This window comes from Eptesicus fuscus, chromosome 6 (genome assembly GCF_027574615.1).
Source record: "Eptesicus fuscus isolate TK198812 chromosome 6, DD_ASM_mEF_20220401, whole genome shotgun sequence".
NCBI classification, from domain to species: Eukaryota; Metazoa; Chordata; class Mammalia; order Chiroptera; family Vespertilionidae; genus Eptesicus; species Eptesicus fuscus.
The window spans coordinates 7,309,983-7,325,622 of NC_072478.1; the positions used below are offsets into that span (position 1 = coordinate 7,309,983).

The 15,640-nt window shown below is 57.5% G+C and overlaps 1 protein-coding gene across 1 annotated transcript in view; it reads right to left on the reverse strand.

Moving 5' to 3' along the window:
* The window catches only part of WNT3A (Wnt family member 3A), a 54,720-nt gene that overhangs the window by 37,245 nt on the left and 1,835 nt on the right, over positions 1–15,640 (reverse strand). Inside the window, exon 2 of the mRNA XM_008151412.3 lies at positions 1,101–1,342. Within this exon, the coding sequence (XP_008149634.1) occupies positions 1,101–1,342 (242 nt within the window). The remainder of the gene's footprint in view (positions 1–1,100; positions 1,343–15,640) is intronic.

A 15,640-nucleotide genomic window follows, 5' to 3' on the forward strand; every position in this document is an offset into this window, starting at 1 on the left:
AAGCCAGGGTAAGGAAGGCTTACTCTTGCATGAATATCATGCAACTGTCCTCTAGTTCAGTAATAAAAGGAATGAAGTGCTGTAACATGTTACAATGTGGATAAATCTTGAAAACATTCTGCTAAGAGAAAGGAGTCCCTCTCTCCCACTCTCCACCTCCTCCCCTTCCCACTTGCCCATGTGGCCCAGCTCCCATATAGTAATGGAGCCCAGGCCACATGCAGAGGCCCACTGATCGCCAGATGTGAAGGAGAACAGGGACTGGCGGAGGGGCATAGACCAACCTGGGTGCTGCACTCTGATTTGTTGGGACGTATGACACATCATCATTGTCCAAACCTGCGATTTTCAACCTTTTTCATCTCATGACACACATAAACTAATTACTAAAATTCTGCAGCGCATAAAATATATATATATATATGTATATTTATATATATATATATATATATATATTTGACAATCTGACAAAAATAGTTATAATTTTGATTCATTTACACTGATGGCTATTGTTGTGTTCCCTGTTGTCATTTTTTAAAATCTGACATCCTAAGGAAAAAGAGGTCAGTGCCCCTAACTAAATAGTCAGGTATTGCATGTCTTAAAAATTCTTGTGGCACACTGGCTGAAAATCGCTGGTTTAAACTATGCCGTTTTGAGAAAATTTGCTCTTCACCGAAAGTTAACCAACATGCAGCCCTCCTCATCTTCCTCTCCTTCCCCAAATAACCACTGGCTCCAGGCCCCTGGATAGCTTCCCTCATGTGCCTCTTGGCCCCCAATCCTCTCCCTTCCTGTTGTTTTTTTTTTTTTTTTTTCCCTTTTAATTGAATTTTCTCTCTAAAACCTGCCTTAAGTACAATTTCCTTTCAGGGAGGGCAAGTCAGAGAAATCTGTGTGATCCTGTGTCCTTCCTGAGCTCCAGGAGCCCCCTCAGCGCCAGTGACCATGGGAAGAAACCACATCAGAGATGCCGATATCACCAGGCGTGTGCAGCACTGCCCACCTGTTGGAGGGGCAGGTGAGACGCGAGGGCAGAGCAGGGCCGCTGGCTTGGGCCTGCTGCACCAACAGGCTGCCACCTCCCCCTGGAAGCATACCTTTGTCCAGCACGGGGCCGAAGATGGCCAGGCTGTTGTTGATGGTGGTGCAGTTCCACCTGCGGCCGCGGAACTGGTGCTGGCACTCCTCGATGCTGATCCTGACGCCCTCTGCCACGCTGGGCATGATCTCCACGTAGTTCCGACAGAAGCGCAGCTGTTTGGGTACTAGGCCCGGGATGCTGGCGCAAAGGATGGGCTGTGTGCCCAGGGACGAGTACTGGGGCCCGACAGCCAGGGACCTGGGGGAGAAGGGCAAAGAGGCCTGGTGAGTGGGAGAGCTGGCCTGGCAGCCTCTGAAGCAGGAGCAGAAGCTGGGGCTGCCCTGGAGGGAGCAGGAAGGCCCTTCTCTTTGGGGCACTTGGGCATTCCAGGGTGAGATGAGCTTCCGCCCTGGAGGTAGCTTGTCCCGACACTGTACCTGAGATTGAGCAGGAAACCTCAAGATGTGCCTGTGGAGTGGTGGGGGGTACATCAAGGAGGGCTGGAGGCCACCTGCTGCCCAGAGGAGGGGCTGCTGGCCTGGGGTAGGAGTGAGGGTAAGGTGGGCACAACAGTGGCTGAACCACAGAGCCCCCACCCCCGGGCCAGCCCCACAGGAGTAAAAACCTATGTCCCAAGGAAGACGTGCTCAGCATATTCTCAGGGCTGTGAGCGTGCACACAGACAGGAAGCTCTGCGAGTGCAGCAGGGAGGTGTGGATACAAGACGGCTTCTGCAGGGGAATCCGCTGGGAGACAGGAGTGAGGGCAGCAGAGAGGCCTGACCGATGCCTGAGTTCCATTTCTCCGAGACAAAAGCTGACCACACCATGGGTGGGAACAGAAACCAGAGAGGTGATTGCCACATGCACATGGGGGGACGGGCCTGACTGGGGCAAAGAGAAGGTTTCTCAGGCTGCAGAATGGACCCCTCTACCCACAGGCACCTGACTTTTAATGAAGTAAAATGACATAAAAAGAGAGAGAACTTGGTTTCTCAGTCACACCAGCCACATGTGGCCCACGGCTACCAGGGTGGAGGGTTACATATGGGGCAGTTCAGAGCCTGTGGAGAGTTCTACTGGACCCCAGGGGACGAGGGTGACAGAGTGCTCTGTGTTGATGGGGGAGTTGATTACACATGTGTTTGTGTGTCAGACTGACTGAACCATTTTCATTTCACTGTACATAATTGTACCTTGATTTAAAAAAATGACCAGGTGCCCTGGCTAGTTTGGCTCAGTGGATAGAGCGTCGGCCTGCGGACTCAAGGGTCCCAGGTTCGATTCCAGTCCAGGGCATATACCTTGGTTGCGGGCACATCCCCAGTGGGCGGTGTGCAGGAGGCAACTGATTGACGTTTCTCTCTCATCGATGTTTCTAACTCTCTCTCCCTCTCTGTAAAAAAAATCAATAAAATACATTTTTAAAAAATGACCAGGTCCTCTTGGCAGGAGGAGTGAGAGTTTATTTAATCCGGCAGGTGATGCACAGGCCTGCCCCCTGGGGACTTATCATTTCCATCGTGGGTGGTCCGCCATCCTGCCGCCACGAGCATGTCCGTCTCCACAGTGGTTCCTGTGGTCCTGCCATCTGTGGACGCAGCCATTTCAGTAGTGGGTGCCCCACTGTCTGGCGCCTGTGGATTGTCCATCTCTGCAGCGGGTGCCCTAAGGTCCGGCTGCCCGTGGGCGTGTTGGTGGCACTCACAGGCAGAGCTCTGCATCTCGGTACCTCCTTCATGCTGGTGTGAATGGTGCCAGGCTGTGCACTCCGCTCTTCCATCAGCTGCCGGTATCACAGAGGGCCTGCAGGGTGTCTGGGAAAGGGCTGTGGAGATCTTCAGGTTGGTGGGGGAGGTCCCAGATCCAGGAGCACCGCTGGGTGGGAGATTCTAGGGAGCCAACACCCATGGCTTCTGAACGCACCATCAGCGTCAATGATCGGCTGTCTCTTAGCACAGAGGTACCCACGCTCACTCAGGCCGGGGCTGTGCATGCTCTGTCCTCTTCCTCCTCAGGGAGCCCAGTCCCTCCTTATTCTGGACTGTGTGGTGCGGGGCGTCCCCGGCCCAGGTCCAGAGCAGCCCCTGGGTCCTTGCTTATCTGGGAGCTGGCTAGCTGGGGTCCAGGTGGGAAGGCCTGTTTCTCCTTCCTTGTTTGGTGAGACGGAGGAAACGGCAGCTTTATTAATGCCTCAGCCAGAACTCCTGGGGCGTCTTCTTATTCAGCACCTCCTCTCCCCTGGGAGGGCTGAGCCCCAAGAAGATGGGGCAAGGCTTCTGTGTCCCTCAGACCCACGTTATGATACTTGTACTTGGTGAGTCCTACTCCAAGTAACTCAGTTCCATCCAGCCCTGAGGAGAGCAACCGGGGACAGAAACAAACCTGCTCTCTGAAGTAGGAATCAGACCCTATCATGGTTCCTACTCCAGTCTCCACAATCTTCCAGGCCTCCTCCTGGCCTGAGGCACGAAGCCCGTGCCCTTGAGCTCCTGAGCGCCTGCCGCCTGGTTGGCTCAGAGAACATTTCCTCATTGCACAGTCCTGCTAGGGTCTGGATTTCTCCGGCTCCTTCCTCTCACCCCATGGGGCCCTGCACCACGGCCACACCAGCCTCCCTACACACTCCCTCCGTCTCCTGCCCAGGGCTTTCTCCCACTCACCCCGACTGCCACACAGAGCACCCTCTCTCCCCTGCAGACCCTGCTCCTTGCCCCTCGGCAGGCAGCATGTATGCAGTTCCATCTTATTTACTTCACCAGCTGCAGATGGAGGCTGGAGAGGGGGCAACTTCTCCTTGGAAGTCCTGAATGCAGGGTTTCACCTGTATGACGTCCTGTCAGCCCATGCCCTCCTGCCCAAACCCCTCAACAGCCTGTGTGTTCCCACCATTCCTGGGCACCCTCCCTTCCTCCAGATCATGTGCATTTCTCAGGGGTCAACCCTGTCTTCTCCAAGCGTGCCAACCCGCCCTGCAGTCAGATGTCCCATTGAAGCCGAGCTTCCTTCCCATAGGTGCCGGCCCCCGGGTCCCGGAACCCAGTACTTCCAAACCAGACTTCTGGTCCCTTGTATGTCCCCACCCTGATGTTCCAGAGTACTCCCCATCTTGTCCATTATTTGCTCGAAAGCCACAAACCAGCCATGACTTCATGCCAGACACCACAGGCCTCCCCTCACCTCCATCTGAATCTGTCTCCCTGGTGTGGTGTGCAACGGCGGGGCTGGCTCATTCATTCACTTGCTGTGAACCCCAGTGAATGCCGAGCACTGGGCCAGGCCTGACTCTCAACTGCCTCGTAGTCCCAGGACCCCAAAGTTTCCAGAAAAGCCAGCCCTCTGCTCTCACCTAACGGTTTGGTCTCGGAAGCCTCCTGTCACCCGCTCCTGGCTCTCCTGCACCCTTGCCCTGCATGGATGGGCTGTCTCCACTATTCCCCTGAGACCCCTGTGCCAACCTGGCACGTGGCTTCCCGATGGACAAGCCAGGACCAAGTGGACAGATGGCAGGATGCCCTGAGGTCAGCTGTCTGCCCTCGGAAGCAATCCGTTGGTTAGGGTGAGGCCTCCAGGCTGAGAAGTGGGCCTGGCCTGGCTCCAGGACAGGGCAGGGCTGGGTGGGCAAGAGGAGGCAGTGGTGGGAGACAGTCTGTAGCTAACCTGCACACCCCCTGCCTCTCTTGGCCACCTCGGACACAGAGAACCGTAAAGAGAATGTGCCGTGCCCAGAACCCTGCTTCTCCTCGCCACCTCCACTTCCTGTCCAGTCCGCGCAGTCAGTTTTTACGACACCCAGCTACCATATGCCTCGTGCCGGCCCCAGGGACTGCGCAGCCTGTGTAGACTCTGTGTGAATGGCTCTGCCTGCCCCAGACTGAGGTTTGCGTCTGTTTCTGAAGCGTGGTGTCCCCACTTCTGACCCCACCTGGCAAGAAGCAGGTGCTGGGGGCTCCACACCAAGGACTAGGGACCCAAATCCTCTTTGTGGCATATCCACCAGGCTTCGTGCCCACCCTCACTGGGCACTAGTGGGATTGACCGGAAACCACAGCACCAGGGGTGGGGGCGACACTCTCTGCAGCGATGGCGAGATGCAGGTGAGAGGCCCCGGGAGCCGTGTGGCTGGCTGATTGTCCATCAGGAAGCCAGGTGGGGAGAGGAGCCGCGGTGGCTCCGGCTTCCTCAGCAGCTTCCACGGGCCTCCTGTCGGGGACCCCGTCTCTCACTAGAAGGAAAATTCACGTCGATGTTGACTTAGAATCTCAGACAGAAAGACAAGAGGACTCCATCTCTCTGTCCTTGCCAGTCTCAAGGTGCTGGCCCCTGCCAGATGTGAGGCCGGGATGTATTCTGTGTGGGGGTACAGGAGGGGCAAGGCACTCACCCCAGAACCCCACTGCTCCCACACCTCCCACAGAGCCTGCACCACCTCGGCCCTTCCCATCTTCCTTCTTTCCTGCAAGCCAGGGCCAGGGCAGAAAGATTGGGCCCACCCTGCTTCCTTCACATCCCAGGACTCTGCTCTAGCGGAAAGAGAGGGTCTCTCAAGTTAGTAGCCTCTCCCCAGTTCATTTCTGGGGGTGCTAAATCAGCTCCCACCTGCCTCCTCCGGGCTCTCCTCTGGGCAGGCCCGGGCTCGTCACCTCCCTGAGTGAGGCCAGGGTGCCAATGGCCGCCAGCCCAGATGCCGCTCCAGCTGCTCCAGCCTCCACCAACCCCAGCAGGATCCCTCTCCCACCCCTTGCATTTCTTGAATTACCTCCAGGAAGGTTTTTCTGCTCAAGAACCAGGTGACCAAGGGGGTCTGGGCGATGCAGACCCTGTCTGAGGAAGACTGAGAGCAGGGGATAGAGCGGGGGTGGGGGTGGGGGTGGAGGTGGTGCTTGGGGGTGTCCCTTTCTACAAGGGCAGGGGGTGTTGAGCAGGAGGAGGGGAGGGGTGGGCCGAGAGGGCTAATTGGGCCACCAAATGTTGGCTAGGTCTTGAAGGATAAATTGAGCCATTACAAAATCATATAAAAAAATCCAAATACATTCACTAACCTTATGTGAGCGTATCATTTCACAACATCTACATTATCAAATCTTTGCACGGCACACCTGAACCTCACACAATGCCGTGTGTCACCTGAATCTCAATGAAGCTGGGAAAGCATCCACACTGCACATACCCAGGACCCAGATTTCTCACCGAGGAGAAAGTAGATGTCCCTAGGCAATCAAGACTTGGAAACCAGGGTCTATAACTCCCTTCCCCCCCCCCCCCCCCACACACACACACTTCCAGGTGGAATGGGAGGCTCTGGGCTGGGGCTGAGGGCTGGATGGGAAGGTGGGGAGCAGCCTTCACCTGCAGCAGTGGCTGTCTGGGGCTCAGTCTCCTGGGACTCCCATGCACTGGCCTCTCCTAAGGACTAGAGGCAGCACAGAATGGGACGGGGCAGGAAAAAAACATCCACAGAGACTGGTGACGTCGGCCACGGGCTCTCCATCCTGACAAACGTGCCCCTAATACAAGATGTGAGCACGAGGGGGAGTGGACAAGCGTGGGAATGGGTGGAAGAATTCACCTTGAACCAGAGAAGACGCAGTGATGAGGAAGCAGCAGACTGGCTGCAGCCGCAGCACAAGCCTGTGATTCGGGAGCGAGCGTGTCTCTTTGTTGAGCCGACGCCTGGGCTGAGAGTGCCAGTGCGTTCTGTGCTCTCTGGCCGCACCGCCGTCTGAGATGAACGTGTCTGCTTTCTTCGGGTGACTTGGGCTCAGAAACTGCCAACAGTGCTGCAGTTTGCACCGTGTTCATGGCTGAAGGTGAGCCCAAGTGCGGTCCGCGGTGGGTACAGATAGAGGTACCATCTCCTGTCCCAGGGGCTGGCACTGAGGCTGCTCCGAGTGTTTGTGGGGGGTTGCGTGCTGTGGGAGGGCAGGGTGTGGCTCCCCCTGCCTCACCACCTACTGAGCCCAGACTCTAATGTGACCCCAAGAGCCCCCACCCCGCTGCCCAGACTGAGATAGATAGCAGATCACAATAGCTGTATCGCTGCCGAAACCAGTTTGGCTCAGTGGATAGACCGTCGGCCTGCGGACTCAAGGGTCCCAGGTTCAATTCCGGTCAGGGGCATGTACCTTGGTTGCAGGCACATCCCCTAGGGGGTGTGCAAGAGGCAGCTGATCGATGTTTCTCTCTCATCGATGTTTCTAACTCTCTGTCCCTCTCTCTTCCTCTCTGTAAAAAATCAATAAAATATATTAAAAAAAAAAAAAAAGCAATAGCTGTATCGGCAGGACCTGTGGTGGAGAGCAGACGTCAATCAGGGCCCACCATGAGTTGTTTTCACAGCACAGCCTCCAGCTGGGGGTGAAGTCAGCGCCCCTGGAGCTGCTGAGGCTCCGAGATGGCAGGGCCAGAAAGTGGCCCTTAGGAGCTACAAGCCACCAGACCGACAGCTGCCAGTACATGGAGACCGGGTCCCCTCACCACAAGCTCCTGAGTTTGACGGCCAGGTGAGGTTGGGAGCATGTTCTTCCCAGACTGGCCACTTTGATTTTGGCGTCATGAGACCCTGAGCGAGAAACCCAGACAAGCCACCCCGCTTCTGACCTGCAGAGCGTGAACTAATGAATGGGTGCCACCTGAAGCACTGAGTCTGGCCACGTGTCACACGGTGCAGACTGGTGTACCCTGACTCCTCCTCTGCTCACAGGCGCTTCTCTCTCCGACCCTGAGACAGAACCTCATGGGCTGATAGGCCTTCCGTGTGCAGCTTGAGGGTTCATGCCAGCGCGGCTTAACCAGCCAGTCACCAAGATCTTCAGATAGCTCTTCCAGCTCCCCACCTCAGCCAGCACCACCTCTCCCCACGGCCCGGTGCCCCTCTCTCTCGGAGGGCGGTTACTGCTTCCTTCCAAACCCCTGGCATTGCTCGGGCCTCTGCCTGCAGTTAGCCACTGCCCAACCCCTGACTTGGCCCACCTGCCCTGCCACTGTCACCTCAGCCCGGCCCACTATGTGACTCCCTTCAACCTGCACAAACTATGGAGGTGGCTCCCAGGACCCTCTGTACTGGGAGGCCATGGCTCAGAGGAAGACACTGGCCAACAGAGAGCTGCCTTCTCACCATGTCCTCATCTGGCAGAGAGAACGAGTTCTGGCCTCTTCCTCTCCTCTCAGGACAGTGATCCTATCTCCTAACATATCTCATTGGGGTCAGAGCTTCAACATGTGGATTTGGAGGACACGGACATGTAGTCCAGACAATGAGTACGGTGTACATCATATTAGTAAACAAAACCCACCAGCCACCACTACACTCATATGGCCCATTTCCATCATGGAACCGTCATAAGGGCGGGAGCCGTGTGGTGGCCCCTGCCCGTCCCCTGGCTGGTTGACTTTGCCTGCAGCTAGGGACCCTTTTGTGCTTTGGTTTCCCCAGCTGACACACCAGGTGGCTGGGTGAGCGCTGGGTCCTCCCAGGGTGGCCCCTGACTTGACAGCGTGCCCACCACAGGACCTGTTAGAAACTCAAGTTCCCTGAACCTGCTGACTCAGAAACTTGCCCTGGGAAAGGGGTTCTGATTCTGGGTCACTGAGGGTGTGTCCAGCTCTGAGTCTGGGGTTGCAACGCCTCCCTGTTGGCAAGGAGACCCCTTGAGAGGCCTCTTCAAGTCCAAACCCTTGGGTCTGGCAGCCAGGGTTTCCCTCTGGTTTCTGCTTCCGGACCCCAAGGCTTCTGGGTATGTCCAATGCCACCTTTGAGAGTGTGGGTTCAGTCAGACCCAGGAAGGCAGCATCTGATCCAGGTCAGGAGTGGGACCAGACCTGACCCCTTACCCCCTACAGCCCCATCCATCTTCACGAGGCGGCCATTCACTTCCCTCCAGCCCAGTGACCCAGAACCAGAGATGAGCAGGTGACCAGGGCCAGGCCCACATGTCCCCTCAGAGGCACCAACAGGAGGAGGCGGAGCCAGTGGTGAATGTTCTGAAGCCATGTCATGGGAAGAGCGATGCCTGGCGGGAAGTGACAGCCTGCTCCCCAGCCTGAGGAGACAAACTGGAGTCTCTGTCCAGCAGGAATGAGAGGGGCTCTGGGGAGGGGCCTCAGTCAACCCCGGAGCCCACGCTGAGCTCTCACCTGGAGCCTGGGCGGCAGGTTAGTCCTCCAGTCTCCCCTGAGCCCCTGACGCGCTGCACAGGAATGCCAACTGGGGTCACTCACAGGAGAAATGACTGTCCAGGTGAGCACTGCCGGTGGGACCCTGAAATCTATTACCCCTTTTTTAATCCAGGTCACAGCAAGGTCTTGACCCTGCCTCAGGGGTACCACGTATTTCCTCCTCCTCGTGGCCTTTGCTACAAAAGGATGTTTCAGCCGATGGCCACCTTGGGGGTTGGCCAGCCCTGCCCTGATGGCCCCTGGGATTGTGGTCCCGGGAACCACAGGGACATGAGGGCCTGCCCATCCTGGGGAGAGGGCTGAAGGCCACCTGCCCTCGCTTCACCCATTTCCTCTACTTGCTCCTGGCCACGTGATTCACCCCTGCATTTCCTTTCCTCTGCCAACCCTGAGGTGCAGGATGGCATCCCAGGAGGTGCCCACACCTTAGCAGAATTTTAGCTGTCCAGCTGGACATCACACCCTGATGTCCCACAGGCCTCTCAAAATCAGTGTCCCACACTGAATGCGCCCCCAGATGCGTCACTCTTCCTTCCCCCGCTCCCCCCCCCACCCCCCCGAGTTCCGAGCCTTTATCCTGGATCCCAGGTCAGGAGAGAGCCTTCCTGCAGGAGTGACCACACAGCAGAAAGGGCCCACAGTCAGACATGGCACCTCCACTCCGCAGACCTGAGTAACTGCTACACCATCACTCAGAAGGCCCAGAGATTCCAAAAATGCTCAACGGACGAGGCAAGCCTTAAAACGCAGAGCGCAAGCTGCTCCCTGCAGTTCTTACAACCAGGAGAAACGTGTGAGGGAAATGAAAGGAACCGGCAGCATTAAGTCGGTGAGATGGCAAACCTGTCTTTTTTCCAAGGTGGGGGTGTCACCTTCAGCCCAGAACACACCACGTGCGAAGTGGCCCCTAGGCTCCGTTCCGCTTGTGGCTGGGGCCACGTGCACCACGGCCGGCCGCGCTAGCGCTGGTGGTTTCCCTCCCTCCTTCCGCGCTCACTCCTGTTGAACAGACACTGCAGAGGCTGGGCGCCTTGCCAGACTGTCTTACTGGGAACAGAGGCGGCACTGGCTGTGACATGCAGGGGAGCAGGCTGTCCAGAACCCAGTCTGGCTGGTGGCCCTCACCGTGTGGACTTTACCATGATTTTGTGGAGGGGCCAGAGGACAGAAGAGGCTCTGGGCAGAGGCATACATTCCCAGGCAGAGAGGCTGGCCCTGGGCACTGTCCAGGCGGGTCTGGATGGGCGGCAGGATCTCAGGTGAGCATGTTGCGGGCTCTGTAGGCGGGGCCTCGGGTGGGCCTGGAGGGCAGGATGTGGGCCTCGTTTTATCTGAGGCTCCCAGAGGGAGGTGAGCGGTGGGGACAGGGACGTGGGTCCTTGTACCTTGGCGGCCCTAGGGCACATTCCGCCCCACATCACTAGGCCACCTCTCCCAGGAAGCACCCTGTGCCCCGGCCCGCTGTCTGCTTGCTTGTCCCAGTGAGGTTCTCCACCTTTCTGCACGGCCTCCCAGGTCTGGGCCATGAGGTGCCTCTCCCAGAGGGCAAAGCCGTGCCTTCTCTTGTCCTTTGAGGGCGCAGAGCAGGCGCAGAGCAGGCACAGAGCTCTGCCTAGGTCCCGGAGAGCAAGGAGGTCCAGTGGCCTCTGCTGTCCACCATGTGGGGTCTCTGGCAAGAAGGGTCCTGGTTTGTCCAGGGGCCTCCTCCTTGAGGACGCACGAGGCCTCCAGAGCAGCTGTCCTGTCGGAATTGCTGTCTTCTAAGACCAGAGCCTTTCCACAGGAGGAAGAGGGTCCTGTCCTGAGGTCGGAGGCCCCACGTGTGGCTGGCTGCCCTGAGGGTTGATGGCTGCCTAGCTTGATGGACGGGCTCGGCTCCTCTGGGTGGAACTGTTTAAGAGCCACAAGGAGCCGAGGCTCCCTCATGGGGGCAGACCTGCCTGAGGGAGAACCTCCAGGTTCTGCACACCAAGGGGACCCCAGGGGAGGCAGCACGCCTCCTCTCGCTCTCTTGCACTTGGGAGACCCTGCCCTCAGAGCCTGAGCACCTTCTCCCTGGGGAGGGCCAATGGGAGAGGGGTCCCCGGACCCACCCCTCCCTGCCCAGTGCATGACCCTGCCTGTAGCCCTCCCAGCACTCCCGACCCACCGGGCCAGAAAGCATTACTGACACATACTTTGAGCAAGTCCCAGCAGGTGGGCAGAAGCTCGAGTGCCTGCGGCCAAGCATTTGCCCGCTTCCCTGGGCGGCAGCGGCGGCACGTTTTTGTCTGGGAAGGAATGTGGAAGCGCCAAAGCATTAAACACCTCCAGGGTGTCACCTGTGGAGGCTTGGAGGGAGACCGAGGTAGCGCTCCCCAGTGAGTCATGGGCACCCAGCCCCAGAATGGGGAGCTCAGAGGGTGCTGTAAAAACATTCAGCTATGTCCTCATGTCCCTCGGCTCAGGCCACCTCATGTGGCTTGCTTTTCATGGGGAAGATTCCACTGGTTCATTCATTCATTTGTTCATTCAACAAAACCTTACCAGCAATTTCAGGGGTACAGGGTGAAAAGGGAGGAAGAATGAATCCATCCCCTCATGGGATTTCACTGCGGTGATGCAGGGACAGTCCTGTGACCATTTCACAAAGGGAGGGAGATTGAACTGGGCGCAGGCAGCCCGGCTGGGGTCTCTTTCCCCGCAACCTGAGACCCAGTCAGCTCATGTCCAACCCAGCGTGGGTGCGCCAGGCAGGCTGTCTGCTGTCTGTGCCGGGGCTTCTCTGCAAGATGGGCTCAGTATAGTGCCTGTCGGACACAAACAAGCTACTCAGACTGCAGACTGCACTGGTGGCGTTTGGGGAAATGACCAGGAGGGCTGTCAGCGGCAGTGGTGAGCACCAGGTGTCCACGGGCCCACGCGGCAGCAGGCTGTCCCTTTCCACGCCTCCAGGGATGGGCAGCCCACCGCCTCCCAGCACCAGCACTGGGACTGCTCTCAGATTCAGGGGTCCTTTCCCACTCGGAGCCAAAATCCACCTCCTGGCGCCCTGCAGCTTCTGGCCCCCACCTCTCAGGCCCCACGCAGCAGTGTGGGCTCCAAACACTTCTTAGCCCTCCAACCACCCTTAAAGAGGGCAAATACGAGGCCTCACATTTGGTTCAAAAATCCAAATGCAGAGCTGGGTGGTGAAGCAAAAGGGCGTTTGTCCCTGGGGCTGCCTGCTGCAGGGGACTCTGGGCTCCAGGCAGACAGACGCTTTTCAAACTCGCTAGAGAACAGCTTGCATTTTGAGTTTTCTTTTTAAACTCCCAATCCATTATAAAATACCTGGAAATGCGGCAGTGCAGGCACTGCCAGGACCCATGCACATTAAAAAAAAAAAAAAGGTTTTTATTGATTTCAGAGAAAGGAAGGGAGGAGAGATAGAAATCTCAATGATCATCAGCTGCCTCCTGCATGCCCCCTACTGGGGATTGAGCCCGAAACCTGGGCATGTGCCCTGAGGGGAATCAAACTGTGACTTCCTGGTTCATGGGTGGAGATGCTCAACCACTGGGCCACACCGGCAGCTCCACACGTATTTTTTAAAAATATTTTTATTGATTTTTAGAGAGAGAGGAAGGGAGAGGAAGAGAGAAACATCAATGATGAGAGAGAATCATTGATTGGGTGCCTCCTGCGCGCCCCCTACTGGGGATCGAGCCCGCAACCCGGGCTTGTGCCCTTGATCAGAATCGAACCCGGGACCTTTCAGTCCGTAGGCCATAGGCCGATACTCTCTCCACTGAGCCAAACCAGCTAGGGCCCTGCACACGTATTTTTAATTTCTGTTCTCATTTCTTCATGGACAACCTGTGGACCGCCCTCTCCGATAACTGACACTTCCATGGACAGGTGGTACATCCCGGCCCTGCTTGTCTGTCCTGGGCCTCACCTGAGGGCAGGACCAGGCGCTTCCATCCTGAGGCTGGAGACCTGCACAGGGTACCCGCCATGAAGAGTATAATTTGCAGCCTCTCCGAGACTGCTCCTCCTCTATGCATCCATCCTGTTCTCCTGACACAAAGGATTCTAGCAAGTTTATGCAAATAAAACAGAAAACCACTTCATAAAAATTGATAACAAGCCCAGCAAAATGGAGGGCAGCCAATCTGGGAGAAGCTGCCACACCCAGGCCCCAGATAGAGGCCTGAGTGCTTAGGTGGCTAAGTCAGAGGGTCGGATGCCAGTGGGTTTGTGAGGGGTCAAGATGAGGGAGAGCTGACTTGGTGTTGTATGAACCAGTGTTCTGGCCACATGGATTCTGTCTGTGGCCATTTCTGACATTGCCCCTCAGGACAAGGATGTCCGTTGGTGGTTCTGTGCAGAACACTGTTCCTAGTGCCCCACGGTCCTGCAGCACTGGGGGTGTCAGCTGGCGCCGGGATTTCTCTAGCTTTATAAGCTAGCTACCACCATCACCAGCATGGGGTGCAGAGACAGACAGAGGCGGGGGAGGGGTGGGAGAGAGAGAGAGACAGAGAGAGAGAGAGAGAGAGAGAGAGAGAGAGAGAGAGAAGGAAGGATTGGAGAGAGACAGCGGGCAGGGCCACCCTGGGAGGGCACATGGATGCAGCTCACAGAGGCAGGGCAGTTCCAGAATCTTGCCCACTTGGCCCTGCTGTCTAAGAAGCCTGAGTCTTGCCCAGCCCTTCTCCTCCTCTCCTCCCCCTCCTTGCCCAAGCTGTGAGGCTGAGGGCCCTGGGCAACGCCTCCACAACTCTCCTTCACCTGCTCCTGAACTCAACATGCATATTCACCCCATAAACAGTGAGGCCCACTGAGGGAGGCCTATGTCTCACCCTCAGAATGAGAAGACCCGTGTGCCAGGAGCCTGTGGGGCCAGAATGAGGGAGGGCCATCACAGAGGGGGTTTCAGAAGGTGAGGGCAGGTGATGGCCTTCCTTGGGGGCTAGAAGGAGCGGGAGGGCTGGACACATGCTCTTGGCTGGTGCCTACATGCCCAGGAGTGGCAGGGCCTGGCGGGGTCTGGGGAGGAAGATGAGAGGCCGAAGAGTGGGAGAAGGCTGGACTCAGCCACACTGCACGGCTCAGCTGGGGGGCCATCTGCTCCAGGGCATGGCCTCTGTGCTGGGGAGCCTGCAGTCCAGCAGGGGCTAGTGAAGGGCCAGGCAGCTGGAAGGGGGTCCCTACAGGGAAAGGGGTGGGGGCAGGCTGCCTGTGCAGGTGAAATCAGGGCAGTAGCTCTGAGAAGTAAGGGTGGGATTGGCCTGGAGGGCAGGAGGGTGAGGATGGAGGCAGAAGATGGTCTCCAGGGCCCTGGCTATGCTACTGGGGGGTGGGAAGTGGAAGGAAGGCGGCCAAAGCACAACAGGGATCACCTTGCCCACGGGAGGGGGGGGGGCGCTCTCTACAGGGCTCTGTGTCCCCTAGACTCGATGCCTCTCCTGTGTTCCCAGGGGGCCTCCACTTAACTCTGGTTCTTTAGGAACGCAGCCTGGTGAGGGGAGGGAGCACTGGCCAGAGGTGTCAGGTGTCCAGGCCCCTCCCTTCTCTGGGCTCCCACCTTCACCTGTCACAGGAGCACATGCTCCTGCAGGGCTCCCAGCTCTCAGCGTTCTGCTCTCAGGACCATTTCACCTTTGGACCTGGGGCCTCCGGCATTGAACAACACTCTGAGATGGTCCCGGGGAGGCTGTGCCCTCCAGGCCCCCACAGGCTGCTGCTGCTCCTCTCTCTCCTCCTCCCCTCACCCCCCCCCCCCCCCCCCACCAAGAGCCACACCAACTTCAAAAGCCTAATTACTCCCGACTTGGGCTGTTTCCTGGCTATTTCTCAGGTGAGGAAGTCCCCATCACTTTCACTTTTACATGTGAGCCGCTGGGGTGGGGAGAAGGAATAGGACAGGAACTTCCTTTTGGGCAGGAAGGGTGAAACAGAACCGCCAATTAGGGAGGCTGGGCGTGAAGGTGAGAAGCTATAAAGGGAGGGTCCCTCAGGCCCCCTTGTGGGCTGCGGGCAGGAGAAGGGAGGAGCCACCTGTGGGAGCTGGGGACAGGTGGGGCTGAAGATAGAGGCTTTTCCTGCTGTCACCCCCATCTTTTCATGAGCCCTTCTCTGTTCTGCTTGTGTGCCCTGTGGGGAGACAGCACCCCTCCTGTATCCAGCTGGCCTGGGAGCAGAGAGGAGGAGGGGGGATCAGTGGTCCCCAGGAGCCCTGAGGTTGTGTCCACCCGATACACTTCTTCTCAGGAAAACAGAGAATCACTGAGTGTGCAAACAAAGTGGGGTTCCATGACACCCCTACCCTCGCGGGCCACAGGCTGCCCTGCACTCTTGCTTGGGTGGGTGCCTAGTGGTAGCTCCTGGGGGAGAGGACCCCCTGCGTTGATCT